We start from the raw sequence: 15628 nt of genomic DNA on the forward strand, positions 1-15628 counted from the left end.
ATGGGTGAAGTTATGCACACGTACCTGACATCAGGCTTTAAAAAATGACAACCAAAGTAGGCCAGTTTGGAGTAAATACTAATACATGCTGTATATATGTTGCTCTATATGCACACAAAATAGAATGAAATGCCATGTAACAAACAAAAGCATAGGTAAATATTTATGGACAAGTGACTCGTCGCTTGTCTGTGATACGTCAATTTGTAAATGCTGTTTTTTCAGCCATCTGACATGTTTTACACAGCAACCTCAGTCACCAATTGCTTTCATTCTTTCACTGAAATAAAACTTCATGCAACAATGCACCTTGGAATGATCCATACCAGTTCCTTAATACTGTGGGGAGATCGTAACACTGTAACACTTTTAATAATACAATAGAAAAAAAATAAACAAACTTTGGGGCAGAGAAATTATTTAGCAATTATTGTTTTCCCCTGCCTCAAACGTTGAGTTTTACTCTTGGTAATAAATAGAAGGTACATACTCTCCAGATTGTCTGTAACAATTTTGTGATGTATAATACTTAACACAATTGATCTCTTCGTGTCTGCACATACAGTATAATTTCTGAACAAGTTAATAATGGATTATACCGTATTTTTGCCTTGCCCAATATATATAGATACACCTTCAGCAAAATTTCTTCTCAATATTTATACTATTAATTGGACCAAATGCCAAAAAAAAAAAAAAAAAGAAGAAGAAGAAGAGGAGGAAGAAGGGAGCATCCTTTACACTTGCGTCTGATGCTGGGTCTCCACAAATGGAATGTGAACATTTTCTAGGTTGAGTTCCTCCACACTTTCATAGTCACTCATGGCTACTTCGGAGTCATCAAAGCCGCAGCGGGCTGAGACGTCAGAGGAGGAGGCATCTAGAGAGTTGTGCAAGGATAAGGGCATCTTACCTGCACTAACATTTTCTGTGTTCTGGCTTGGGCCAACAGCAAAAGTACTAAATTCGTTCCCAGCCTGAGACCCCGCGGTGTCCGTCTCATTGGGGAACGGGTGAGGAGGGAGGTATTGGCTGGGGTGGAAGTGCGGCCGTCGCCTGCAATCGGGGCTGAGCGTACTTGCCATCGAGACGGGCTGCGAGGGCGGGAGGGTTTCATATTGGTCCGGATAATCCTCTGGGAGAGGAGGCGGTAACTGGTCCTGGCTTAAAAACTCCTCTTCGTGAGGGGGAGGGTAGTCGCTGTCAATGTCATAGCCACCAAGGTAGTAATCTGTTTCCAGCTCTCTGGTGCTGCCGTGATGAGCCGAGCCTCCATCTGCCGACTCAAAGTTGGGCACTTCCTCGATGTCGGACAAGCGAGCGCTTGGCATCCAGTCAGAGGTGTCCCAATGATACGCTGCAGCAGGAAAGAAACACAGCGCTTCGTTAGGATGGGGCCGCTAATGAGAACAGTGTGTGTGTCCTGCATGCACTCGCCTCTTAGTCCTCACAGCACCTTCAAACCACAGCATGCGCCACAGGCCATGGACACGGGTCAGCCATGCTCTGACCGGAGGGGTAGGGGAGGAGGAAAAAATGGTATTATGATGCAAATGCAAACAAACAAAGAAACAAAACACGGCCGCTCTCAGGCATTTCACTCTTTAGGATGCTACTGGGTTGTATTAGAAACTATGAGGCCAAGAAATCAAAACCACAAAAATGTCTGAATTAACGCTCTTCGTAGTTATTTGGAAAAATCTATAAATGAAGTCAGCATGCTTATGGTATCACATCCAGTCTCCCCTTCCACCTCCAATGACTTAGTTTCAAGAAATAAAAGTGTGCAAGCAAATAATCTGATTGACTGAAAACTGGATCCTGAAACAAAAAAAAATGTCTGGCCATTCTCATGCAGTATTTGAACCCAACAGACTTCAAACAAAAGAAGACAGGTGAAGCAGTTCACAAGAAAAACAGATCAAGTTGGTGCCCTGCCCACCCCAGCCAGAAAGTGTCTCAGAAAAATCACCTCTGTTGTAGTTCTGTCCTTGATCCATAACAGTCACTGTCAGATACAAAGTGAAAAGTAAAAACTGGTAACTTGGAACTTGTTACCAGCATAGTATTACATGTGAAAATACAAAACTCTGCATGCATATCTCTAGTACAGCTGCCTCAGTGTCTTTTTAATAGGACTTTTAATTGTTCTTTATTTTAGTGTACAAGATAAGCTTGCCCAGCCAAATGCAGACGTACATAGAGAAATGATTATGTCATGTGTATTATATTCCTTTTCTATCATATCTTAATTATTTACCCTCACTGAACAGATATGGAATTACATTGGAGCTGGAATTCTTAACACAAAGAGGGCTGTCCACCATCTCTATGGTTTATAATTGCAAAGTACATTTCTCTCTCACTTGTTCACTTTGAAACAGAAAAATAAGAATCTACCATTCTCAGGGCCGGTTCAAACAAATCTGGGCCCACCTGGGCTCAGATACCATGGTGATGGGCACGGTATAAGAACCTGAATAGAATAGAATACAAAGCCATTTAATGGGGCCATCAGCTACAGTGCCCCGCAACCCCATCCCCACCTCCCACCTGCACTGCCATGCGAGCTGGTGGGGAGGGAGGCATTCCAGTATGGAGAGGGTGCAGGGGTTGGGGGAGAGAGCGGGGAAAGAGGTTTTACATGAAGCAAGAGCAGGGAGTAAGCTGCAGCGTTTTCTAGATGGGATGCTCTTGTTCAGCCACATGTTATTGAGCTTCATGCAAGAAGTCACTGGGCAAGGTCTCTGGACTGCATTGCTGGAGGTCTGGCCAGATGAATAAACCTTCGTGGCATCACAGAACTTAACCTCTGGGGCTCAGCCACATGCAAGGGCCGAGAAGACTATTCTCCAGGGCTCCATCTGTTACCACCACTCTTGCCCTTGCTTATCGCCACATGGCTTATGTGGTGATGGCAATTTCTTCGTTAGCTCATCAGCCAGACATTAGCTTTCTACCTGCTCTGCACTAGCATGGGGTGAGGAGGGTTGGGGGCTACTGCAGGTTTAGCCGCAGTGTGTGAACCGGCCCTAACCACTCTTCTCCTTCTTCACTTCTCCTTTGTAAGCGGATTTTGCTGTCTTCCGGTCAGTGTAATGACATTGCACCCGAGATGCGTCAGGTCCCTCCGAGCTGTGTGGATCAGGATCCAGGAGAACCTCACTAATTTGCTGACTCGCACCATCCCCGGCAGCTCCCTGGGGATGAAGCCCCGTCCTCCCGTGGCTGCGATTCTGCCCACCGTGCGTGGGAGCTCCGGTGCAGCTCAGGACCCACCGCTGGCACTGGCCCCGCCGCAGAGCATGCACCGTTCGTAAGTCTCATACAAGGAACTGACGAGTGGGCAAAGCATTTTCAGTGACGGCCTCTTGAACCACCTACCAGACTGGCTTTTTCTGACCCATAAAGCATGGGAGCCAATGTGTTTGCTTAAGATTTCCTTTAGGAAGGCAAGGCCATGTACAGTGTCTGTGGTTTCTCTTCATGGTTATTATTTTTTGAATGGGACTTTCTTTTTGAATTAACCTTGGCTAGTTCATTTTCTTTGATATAGAGAAGAATGGCACTCCTACACTTCAGGTAAATATACTATAAAGAAATACTCAGTGCCATCACTAGCTAGGAGTAAAAGTGCTTTTCAAAATTACCAGGACACTGGGTCAAGAAAAAAACCAGTTGTTTCACAAAAATAATTTACTTAATCATCTTTAAGTATTATGCAGACTCGATTACCTGAAGTCTGCATAACCTGGCTTAAATTTGCTAAAAACATGAGATTTTGGACTTGTGGATAACTTGAGTTGATATTGAGTTGATGTTTTCCCAAGGATAAATATTATATAAATAAATAAAATTAAAGTTTATCTATGATAAACTCCATTTCCTTAGTGTTCTATGGAAAAGGAAAATGATATTCCTGTTTTACAGGTAGGGAAACTAGTTCAATTGTAACATGATGTCCCTGAGGTTACCCAGGAGGTCAATGGCAGAGCTGTATGTTGGGTCCTTGGACCCAAGAGCCATGGTCTATTCAATGGGCACATCGACCTCAGGGGAAGGCAGTGGCAGGCAGGCTGCCTCGCTATGTGGCACCCATGGAGTTGTGTCTACACATCTTCTATTGGACAGTGTTACCTGGGAGAAACCAGTCACCTGCCTACCACCACTTTGCTCCTTTCCATGTGGTCCCGTTGGAGTGCACAACCCAACTCTACTGCAGCCTGAGATACTTTACATCATCCTGTGTCTTCTTGTTTCCTAGTCTCTGCAGCCAGGATAATCTCAATGATTTGGCTCCGTTATCAACCTAATCCTTTTCTCTCAAGGCAATGGGAATAAGGAAGCAAAAACATTGACTTGAGGGGGATGAAGGTCTTGACACCTTTGCTACCAACTCCAATTATCCACAGGTATTTTGTGGCACATCCCTCCGGACTTTTTCTGTTTGCCGGTGAACATGCTGATCTGCAAAACCCATTCCCTGCCACAGGCCTGCTGGTCAGTGTATATTAGTGAGGTTCTGCTGGAATGTTTCACAATGAAAACAAGAAGCATTGTTGCATAACAAGAAAGAAAAAAAAATTAAATACCTTCATTTTCTATAGTGTCAACTACATTGTTGACAAGCTGTATGACAGTCACTATGGAAGCTTGCGGGGAGGGAAAGTGGAAAATAAAGGGAAGGGAAGGACAGCTTCAGGTTAGTATTAAAAACACACATTATATGTTACCACAATAAATTCTCACAAACAGACAGAATTGACATTGGAAAAAAAAAAAAAAAGGCTGCCAACCAGCACATGATTTATGCACTGAGTTGCAGGACATTTCATTTCGGATAATCCCATACGTTTTCAGAGTGGTGATAAATTCCAAACCAGCATTTCCAGAAAGGCATAAGGGATGATGTGTACCACCTCATAAATTCAAGCAGACTGGCCAGCTGATTCAATTAACCACAGCACTATCTTCTCTACCTGACACTAATTTCTAATTCATTCTTGCTTAAAGGTGTCCAAAGACGGTGCCATGTGCTCCAAGGGATCGTTATCTTTTAGACCATCACATCATCTGAAATGGTGCTAAGCTCAATCTATTTCCTAAGAGGAATGTTTTACCTGTTTACTGTTTGTGCTGTGCTGTGTAATACCTCTGAGACATTAAGCAGTACTGCTATAATTAGGAGGACACATCCGAGTAGGTTTGGTTCAAATTTTGATCTGCGTTTGACAGAATATTAACACAGATGCTTTGTGTGTTCTCTGCAGGTGAAATAATTAATACAGACTGTGCAATTGTTTAACGTGGAGTCCAACAGGCCTACAATGTGTTGTTCTCTAGATGATCCGCATTTTGGACCAACTAACATCCCTGCCTTTGAGGACCTGAAAGCTCTGGTCCAGTGGGTACTGGATCCATTCTTTTTCCTTTGTCTTTAATTATGAGAAAGCTGATTCTTTTGGAACAGCTAAGAAGAGGACCAGAAATGTTGGGTAAGACATACTTTTTTGTTTCACACAGCCAATAAACTCACAGACCACAAGAAACATGTAATAGTGACATTCAAATATAAGTTGAATATTTTGACATCTTTGTTAAATTTTGGGCATGGGATCAAGGATCTTATCCAATTTCCTCAGTCCTTGTAAAGGCTTGGCAAAGAGACCCTTGATAAACTGAAGAAACCATGTTCTATGTCTACGTTGAGCATGTTTATGCCATCATCAGCATTAGTAATTGTACAAGGGAGACTCGTATTGGCTAGTGTATAATTAACATTATGGAAAAAAAAGTAAATCCTCGTAATCAGCTGCTGCATGGCTGGGAAAAGAGATGGAGGGCAGATATAAACTCTAAGAGGAGAAAAATCAAGAGTGAAAAACAGAAGGTAAAAAATCAGGGTCAGCACCGTCTTTATGTCAATGAAGGGTGGGCTCTGCTGGGAGTCTTTGAAATGATTTCTCAAAATACTATTGCTGAAAGTGGGCAACCTTTTTTTTTAATTTGTGGTTAACAAAAATTTTTGCTTTTTGATCACAAAAAATACTGCTACCTACTCTCAGCAAGACTAGGGGAGCTGAGCAATTTAAATGCAGTAGAAACAAGGTAGAAAAAGGTAGGTTCAAAATCACACCCCAAAAGAGTTTGCACAGTGAGACAACCCCTGTTTGATCCAGAGAAGGCTTCAGGCACTGTGGAGAGGCTGGAGAAGCTGCCTGCACCTGACACACACTGAACAGCACAGGGATATCAATTAGCCCTTATGTACGCGACCGTGTAGATGCTTATTTACACCTGTATTTATATATTTAAACACTTTCACTGCAAACTTTCCCTGCTTCTGCAAGAAAACCAGAGTGTGCAGTCTTGCATTGACCTCTGCAAAGTACTCAGATGATTTAAGTGTCTTCCATCATTCTCTCTGAAGATATGGATTTTTTTAGACCCTGAACTATAATTTTTATTTCAAGGGCCATATTTTAAATGCAGCTTTCACAAAAAATGAACGGGCATAGAAGGTTCAGCTTCAGTGGGTACAGTGTCGCTGATTTAAAGGGGGCCAGGATCAGCTGCTTGAAAAGCCTAATTGGAATTTGGGAGATACAAAAAGTAACCACATACAATAAATGACCACCTGAATAATAATACTAAAGGTGAGTATAATAAAAATATATATAATTAAAATAATAATAATTTTAATAATTATTCTAAAAAACACTAAAGGTTTTTTGGGGGCCATAGGGCAGAAAAGCACTGAGAAGCTTGACAAAAATACTCATGACGCTTCAGCCACAGCTGAACCAAAAGGAACTGCAAGTGCACTTCTCTTTAAGTGGTTTTTCCAACATTTAGGAGTACCCAGGGAAGAGCTGCAAGACATGACTGAAGAACTGAGTCTCCAGACAGTTCATTAACTGGTGGCTGAAGAAACTGAGTGCAATTTCTTTGTGCTTATCTCTTCTGTGTATCTGAATGAAGCTTCCCCGACATCCATCATCCCTCCCTGGCAGAAACATCTCGCCTTTTCTCAGGCCCACCGCTCAACATACATGTGCCATAGGAACAAAGGTTTGCTCTGACTTTGTAGGCCGCTTTCAGGCTGTGTACGGCTCAGCCCATGTCACCCACTGAGATAATGATGTAGGACATGAGAACATGCACCGAGCAAGGATTTAATGGTTCTCTATTGTTCGCTGAGCTGTGATTGCCGGGGAGAGGCCAAGCCACCAGGGCCTGGCTCGGCTCATCATTGTCACATCCTGAGCACCAACAGAGTTATGTTGGGACCATGAATGAGACCTGACAAACGGCACAGAAATTCCCTTTAATTTGGCTGCTAAAACATGAAAGTCATCCTCTTCCAAGAGATAAAATGATAGAAATTCTAGTTTCACTTGCAACCTATTAATCAACTTATATCTTGGCAACGTGGCTCTGCTGTATCACACCTCTAATTCACTGTAAGGTCTGGTACTGATACAACAGCTCCAAGTACCAAGATTTTGATTATGTTCCTATAATTTAAAAAATAGCCACAAAGTGAGGGTTTGAACCCAGGACTTTCTGATTTCCATCATTGTTAAAGGGTTTTCTAGATGTCACCTAATCATTTTTAATAATATTAGAGAGAGAGTTAAATAGCTTTGTCCCCAGCAAAATAAAGATAAAACCATTTCTTACCATTATCATCACCGGAATCAGACTGGAAGGAGCTGAGGGACTGTACTTCGGAGTTGCTGCCTTTATTACTTCCTGCAAAACAGGTCACTTCTTCAGCGTCATCAACCCCTTTACCTTCATTGACAGCAAAAACAAAGCAAAATGGTACTTTCTAGGTATGCACATTTGTCTATTTATACCACAAAACCACTTAAATCCTGCCAACAGGGAGCCTTCTATTATTTTTATCAGAATAACTTTTTTTCCTTCAGACACAGGAAATGGCCTATTGGTCAAGAAGGCAGCTGCTGAAGATACTCAGACTTTTGAAGTGTTTGAAGCCCAAAGAATCTTTCAAGTGGCTGACACCACTATAATCAAGGAAGAAACATCTGTATTCAGTATTGCCTTTTTAGATGATATGTAGTCTCAGTAACAAAGAAAATGATGACTGAAAAATGTATTATAAACATCTTATACAAGAGATTACAGTTACACTTATCTTTACTGTTCATTTCCTAATTTGAGAGCTTCATTAAAGGCTCATTCAATGTTCAATAAACTTATTATGCATATTTTTATTCATATTAGTGGCCCTTAGATCAGATTTTAATGGTTCCACCACTGACATATAATAGATCATGCTTCAATTTACATTGCTTTCAATCAGGGACATTCAGTCCTGACAACTCTTCTACATTTTAGAAATGTAACTGCAGCCTATGGTATAAATTCTCACGTAATTAACCACACATGAATGAACACATTCAGCTACACAGTATATGAGTGCTAATAAGAAACACCAAAAGTTATCATCCATAGTAATCACTGAGATAGACACCTGAGCTAATTACCAATGAACAAGCTCAGGTGTTGCAAACATGTCAGTACAGCTCTCCACCTACTAGCCGTAGATATTAGTATTTCTACCCAGCATGGGGCACTGTTTTACAGTAAGAGCTGATTTGCTCCTGCTGAGAAGGAAGACAGGTAGGAGATGGAGTCAGTGCTGCAGTAACGAAGCCGCACTGCTTCCCACTCCTTGACAGCTCAGGTCCATCTCCATGGCGTGGCCCCACACTGTGCAGAAGTTCATACAGATATCAGCAGTGTCTGCAGCAGAAACACTCGGGAATACAGAACAGAGCACGTACAGGAGCTGGCATGATGATGCTTTCAATCACTGAAACTATATTTAATGGTTAAAAAGGTCAACTGCAACACAACTCTGATATACAGCCCAAAGAAATGAAGATTTATTCCTCCTTTTCACTAGAAGACCTGAGTCAATGTGCTGCCTTAGGTGAAAGTGTGCAGGTCAGGACACAGGTGTAAGGCAGTGACTCAGTTCCTATGGCCTAGACATACAGGACTATGAAAGTTTCTCGATCATGCAGTTTTATTTGACAGTTTTGGTTAAAGCTGTTTTGCAATGGAGTTCAGTATCATTAGGAAAAAATACTAAAAAGATAAAGCATCATAAAGCCCCCTGTATGCTAAAGCGAACATCTCCCAGTCGATATGACACGTTCTGACTTGCAAGGATAGACAACGTAGGGCCATAACTCCATCCCAGAAAACTGCTATTTCCTGCTATGACAGAATACGTGAAGTTTGTGGTATTTCCAGCAACTTCTTCAGGAATGGAGGGGGCACTGTGTTACCAGGTGAGAAACCATCAGAGCACAAATAGGGTAATTGTGGGGATCATTTGTCACCATTGCAAAGCAGGATTGCTTCTTAGGGACATGGTTTAGTGATAGAATTAGGTTATGTTTGGACTCAATGATCCTGAGGATCCCTTCCAACCTAAATGATTCTATGATTCTTGCAGAAGGTTTAAATGTTTTTAACTCCCTCAGGAGATGAACTTCTCAAACATAGCAGAGTTTATATTTGAGAATCTGCCCCAAATTATTTTTCTCCAATAGAAAATGATTGCATTGTATCACTTGAAGAACTAACGCTCAGAGCACTTAGTCATATGTGCTTTCTGAACAAGTGAACTAAGTGTTTAGTCGTACTTAAAGCATAGAAGTAGAGGTCTTCTATGCCTACGGTTAATTATATCCTTTCAAAAGGAAACCAAATCACTTCTTGGAGAAACGTAACAATTGTAAGTGTTTGAGGTTGGAGCATTAAGAGTACCTGTGCCATTCTACTTCCACATCCTGACGGCAACCCTTACCTATGGCAGGGAAGAGTGAGAGCAGCAAGCAGTGATACTTACTTTCTGTCCCAGCGTCCCACGTGCTTTTTCTGATGGAGTCACAGTCGGAGCGACAAGGAGACACGGCAGGCAAGTTTGGAGCTACGCTGCACACCACCACCCCCCGCCTGGCCGTCAGGATTCGAGGAGACTCGGGGTGAAACGTTGTCATCTCCTGGTGCTCCACACCAAGCCCATCCACTATCTTGTCCAGGTTATTCCTCGAGTCACTCTGGAAGCACGGGGTATAGGCCATCGGCCTCACTGGGACCTGCGGAGGCCCAACCTCTTGGTAGATATTTCTGCTGTCTCCGCTGTTCCTGATGTTCTTGAACTGGATGCCGTTGCTCTTGTTGAGCAGGGCGGCAGTAGCTGGATCCTGCACGAGCGTGATGTTGTTGCGGGAATAGTTCTTCCTGAAAACCTTCTTGCGAAAGATGATAAAGAGGATGATCAACATAAATATGACAAACAGTACCACAGCTATTCCTATCAGCTCCTCCTTGCCGACGTATGAATGCCCAGCTTGTATATTGGGAACCACCACAGGGCGAAGACCACAGTATTGTCCCACATAGCCAGGGGTGCAGTTACACAGAAATGAACCAAATATGTTGACGCAGGAGCCACCATTTTCACATTCTTCTCTTTCACACTCATTGATGTCTTCTTCACACCTTGAAAGAAGAAAAAGGAGAGTTGGCAGTTTGGAGAACATGTAGGAAACAGCCCAGTTTCTACAGGATGACTTATCTTGTCAAAGTGGTACCATCACAGTTAACAACTTGTTGGTGCTTGGTAGATTATCTTATTATCATAATGTTATTTAATGGCATTTATTTTTTTTTTCCTATAGGTATTCCATGGCTTTTTAAGACAATAAAATGGAAACATCAGGAAGGAAATAAAGCACCTGATAGGAAGAGGGTCCTTGACCCTAATGAGGCTCACTGAATCTAATACAGAATCTGTCTTTTTATATTGTTTTTGGATGATCCCATGGGATTTCATTAAAATACTAGGAGGATTCAAGCAGAAAATAGTTGAGAAAAATATAGTAGATGAAATTACAGTACTTATTTAAGAGAAGAGGAGGATATACTGACTGTAAAATTATTTAGGGCTGGATATAAAATGAGCAAATATTAGACAAGTGGGAGAAAAAAAAGAACAGGAACCTTAAAGAGAGAGAAGAACTGTAAAGAAGAAGAGGTGATTAAAAAAAGGCAGAACAAAAAGTACAAACAGTAGACAAACTAGATGAGAAAAAAGCCTGTTGATGGGCAGGACAGGGGATTTTCTGTTTCTACACGGTCAAGGCTTGGATTTTAAAAAATGAACACATTAAATTAGGCTTTTATGTCAGGGCTGAAGAGACTTAATAATTGATCCCATTCAAAAAAACAGATTACATAGCAGCTTCCACAGGCTTTATGGGATTGCTCAACAGCCTTTAACACTTAGGTGTGCATATCTCAGTGAAAACTGTCTGGAGGTAACATCTTTAAATAATAATTTAGAAGACCAAGTTCAGAAAAGCATTTCTGAACATGCGAGCCTCATGGATTTCTCAGCTCTCGTTAACTTAGACTTGAAATAAGCTCTAAGTTTTGAGTTATTTTTTGCTAGGTGAATCATAGCTTCTGGGTACAAAACACCTGATCAAAAATCCCACCATCACGGAACTGAAAAGCTCCCATCGCCCAGCTGGGAGGGTCACTTACGTTACTCCCGTCAGGCCGTTTTTGCAGTTGCAGATGAAAGCGTTGCCGATGGGGTCGCACGAGCCTCCGTTCCGGCAGGGATTGGGGAAGCAGGCTGTGATCTCCGACTCACAATTCCTTCCCGTAAACTGGGAGAGGCAATTGCACTGGTAGCCTGGGAGGTGAGGGACACAGAGAAATAAATCAGAAGCTTACCGCTGTGTCTGTCTAGAAGCAAGGGGATCCATTAGGCTACTTTACTCCAAAATAATATATTGAACTCTGAGCGAAAGGAGAGGTTTATACTCATTCTGGTACGGCTGTGTGGTCCACACTAATGCCAGTAGTTTGTTTATCTGTGATGCCTGGACAATTGGAGCTCATGTCTACAACCAGGGATCAAAGGAACAGCTGCAGCCCAGACCATCCTGATCATCATGATTCAGATAAGAATAAATGCCATCCATGCACGACTTTGGGGACAAGAAATATTCCAGATCAAGGATGCGTCTCCCAATACTTTTGAAAATACAGACCGTATTTGCTGATAGTCATAGCTCACATTCCATTTGGGGCTTAACCAAAGAATAAATACGTGAGCTGAGAACTTTTCCACATCTGCCTTTTACAAGGATGACATAGTAGAGATGTGACAGTAATAAAACACTTGATAGTGATAATTACTACTTTTACAGAGTGCCTCATCCAGGCATGAGCTATAAACTTCATAATACAAGGAAAAGAATTTCATGGAAACAATGTGGAAAAACCCCAGTGGAGGCACAAGGCAAAAGCAATTCTGCATTAAGACTCTCATATCTTTTATGTCCTATTCGGTTCAATTCGCCTTGTTCAGTTAGTCTAATTAAATTCTTTCATGAGGACAGGATTTAAAGAACAAACTTGGAACCAGACTTACTGGTGTATTCAGTCAAGAGTCCAGTCCTATTTAATTGAAGATAAATGAAACAGATACTCAAATATCATGCTGTTTTGTTGTCCTGATACAAGAAGGGAGACAGAAGCACTGCTGTTTTCAAGGTTGCAAAGTCAAGAAGATAAATGATTTGCCTTTGGGGATTCCTAGAAAGCATATTTGGTCAGCATCAGCAAGATGGGGGCTATTTTTTCATGTGTTTTACATATCTCACACCAACAGTCTGAACAACTTTCTGGACCTGCAGAGATCTGGGACTGAAGAAATACAAAACTGTGACTGCACCGGGTACTGAATTTTGATGCAATCCCTATGAAAGATTTACTGTTAGCTGGCAAAGTAGCTGATCTAGAAATACTGCAGGTAGAAATCACAGCATGAATAAATAAGGCCGTTAAGGTTGTTCATTTTATGACTGAACAGTGACATCTATAGTTCAAATATTTGCAGTAACGTTTTATATATTTTTATGGTATCAATGAGTTTAAGTGAAATGAAAATGTTCACTTCAAATATAAAACATTTTATTCATAAACAAATCTGTTGCCTTATATAACAGCAGAATAGATATGGTCTATTTCCTAACTGATACTTTAAACCTACATAACTTTAAAGTGACTTTAAAAACCAACCTTCTGTACCTAAGTTACTAGCTGCCAAACATTCACAATACAAAGCCTTTGAATTGATTTATTTCCATGTCTTTTGTTTGTTTCAGCTGATTAAGTTCTGGGTTCTCAGTCTGTGACACATTCTGTTACATTTATTCACTGCAGAAAAAACTTAAGAAATTTTGATTTGGTAAAAAAAAAAATAATCCTTTTACCACTAAGTATAAAAGGAACACGGATTTATTCATTGTTGTTGTTGCCTATTGCTTATATTAAAGATGTACTAACTTCAATTAACATTTTATACTATGAGGGGATAAACTGAATGCTCCAGATGGGTCAGAGCTGTATTGGGCAACATAAGAACCAAAATGAAAAGTGTGCTTCCAAAAGCCTGCATGTTTGACTGAATTTGATTTAATGATGGTGAAACACAGTCAGGTATTAGAAGACTGAAACAGTATAGATTCTAAGTCTAGTGATCAAAGTTAGAAATAAAAAAGGCAATAAAATGAGACAGTATTAAAGCACAATGTGTATCACTGACTTTTCCTCCCGTTGGAAGCGCTGCCAAGCACCTGCCAACTCTGAGCCACTTGCAAAAGCCACAGATCCTTCCTGTGACACACGTGCTCCGAGCTGCAGAGCCTTCGCCCAGGAGGTCTCCAACACAGCAAAGCATATGTCAAAATTCATGGAGTAGGGCAGCGAAGAGCTAATATGATGGCTCAGAGCACAGCGCACATTGACTTGGCCAGCAGACTTGCCAGACCTTTTATCCCTCTCCAAATCTCTCAGCAGAGGCTGTAATTTTGCCCGCTGCTGGACATTGTAGCCACATGGCCATGGACAAAGACCAATCGTAAAGAAAACCATTTTGGTCAAGAGTGCATCCTAGGTCTAACAAAGAGTTTTTATACACTTTTAATTTAATATCCATGTAATGTATCATGCTTTTCTTCCCATCCATTTAGCACAAGAATAATAAGCAAACTTCCCATGTCTGAGCGCAAGCTGAAGAAAAGGCCAAGTGCCCTGTCCTCTCAGCAGGGGATGAAAATACCCTTTCAAGCAATCTAGGGCTTGTTCCTGTTCACCATGAAGGCACTGGGAAGTCTTGGAAATTCATGAACATTTTAAGATCATACAGAACATCTTCATATCTCCAAGAGATATTAATATTTCATTTTGCACACTGATGCTGGAAAACGTTGATGTGCATTCTCCAAGGCAGCAAATTTTGTGATGTCACCACTGTATTTCTTCAGAGGGAATCAGTGCAAAGAGACAGAAAGCTCTGGTAAACACATCTGCAATGCTGCTGGAGTGGGACCCCAAGACTCTCAGAATGTGCCACAGCATCCTGTACCAACAGCTGACCTGAGAGCAACAACAAGCTGTGACCAACGTTACACCCCTTTTAGGCTATGCCTACATTAGCAAGGCCTGCAAAGCAATGGCAGTGGGTCTGTGGAGCAAAACAGTTGGTGCTGAGGACCCGGCATCCTCAGTGCACACATTTCAGGGCTTTAGGAGCACGTTAGCTGCACTCCTGGTGCACATCTTCCAGAGGGAAGCCTGGTCCTGCTCTCTGAGACCTCACATCTCCACAGCGGGAACCACAGCACAGCAAGAGGGGATGATCAGAAGATTCACGTCAAAGCTCATTAGTGATCTACAGCATCATGTAGACACAGCCCTCTCCTGCTTACACATAATTCTGGGCTTTCTGGTTTTATAAGGCTTCTCTCATGCTCCTCCAGTAATCTGAGTCCCCTCTATGCAGCTGAGTCTCATCTTCTCACTTTGACTCCAACAGCTTCTCCCCCTGCCTTGCTGACATGTCCCTGTCCAGAGGAAAAGGGTTTTTTCATCCCAGACCTTACCGAGCAGCACCATGCTGTAAGCGAGGACACTACACAGGCTTCCTGCCTACACCTATGTTTGCTTGGCGCTTAATAAGCAGAGACAGTGGCAAAAGGCGGGCATGGTGCCATCAGCAGATGGGATGCTGTTATGCAGCGAATGTCTCCGTTGGTAGCATTGCCAGCCTGAGCATCTGAACGTCTGTCTGTCCTCAGGTTTACTTGGCTTTATTAAAGAGAATGCTCCGGACTTCTGCCAATTTTTTTTTTTTTTTGAACATGTGTATGCTCCTGTTTCTATCTATCACAGGCAAGAGGAGCTGGCTTTTATCTGTTATATACTTTGGCTTTTCCATTTGATCTCCCCATGTAGTTTTTTTACTTGCTGTGCAGCTAGACCTGACGAACTCTATGTCCAGACACAAGCCTGCCCTTGGCCCTGCTCACACAGTCTGTCATGGCAAGTTAACCGGTGAGAAGAACTGAAGGTGAAGAGGACCTCGCTCAGCAACTGTATGTTCCTCGGACATACATATTCCTGCCACCTCAGATTTAACTTGTCTTCAAACAGATGATTGCCTCTTGCCTCTAGTTGGTACGAAAATTAACCTTAGCCTTTGTTAAATTGGTGCTTTCTATGA

At 42.0% G+C, this 15628-nt stretch overlaps 1 protein-coding gene across 4 annotated transcripts in view; it reads right to left on the reverse strand.

Moving 5' to 3' along the window:
* Positions 1-737: 737 nt before the first annotated feature.
* Positions 738-15628, reverse strand: part of FAT3 (FAT atypical cadherin 3) — a 318771-nt gene continuing 303880 nt past the window's right edge. For 2 of the 4 annotated variants that reach the window (XM_065640520.1, XM_065640514.1), the window contains 6 exons: positions 11596-11749; positions 9893-10548; positions 7684-7797; positions 4593-4652; positions 1973-2008; positions 738-1357 (listed from right to left, as the gene is read on the reverse strand). In XM_065640520.1, coding sequence (XP_065496592.1) covers positions 738-1357; positions 1973-2008; positions 4593-4652; positions 7684-7797; positions 9893-10548; positions 11596-11749 — 1640 coding nt within the window. The remainder of the gene's footprint in view (positions 1358-1972; positions 2009-4592; positions 4653-7683; positions 7798-9892; positions 10549-11595; positions 11750-15628) is intronic. The other 2 variants (XM_065640507.1, XM_065640499.1) reach the window with 2 other exon arrangements.

This window comes from Caloenas nicobarica, chromosome 1 (genome assembly GCF_036013445.1).
Source record: "Caloenas nicobarica isolate bCalNic1 chromosome 1, bCalNic1.hap1, whole genome shotgun sequence".
NCBI lineage: Eukaryota > Metazoa > Chordata > Aves > Columbiformes > Columbidae > Caloenas > Caloenas nicobarica.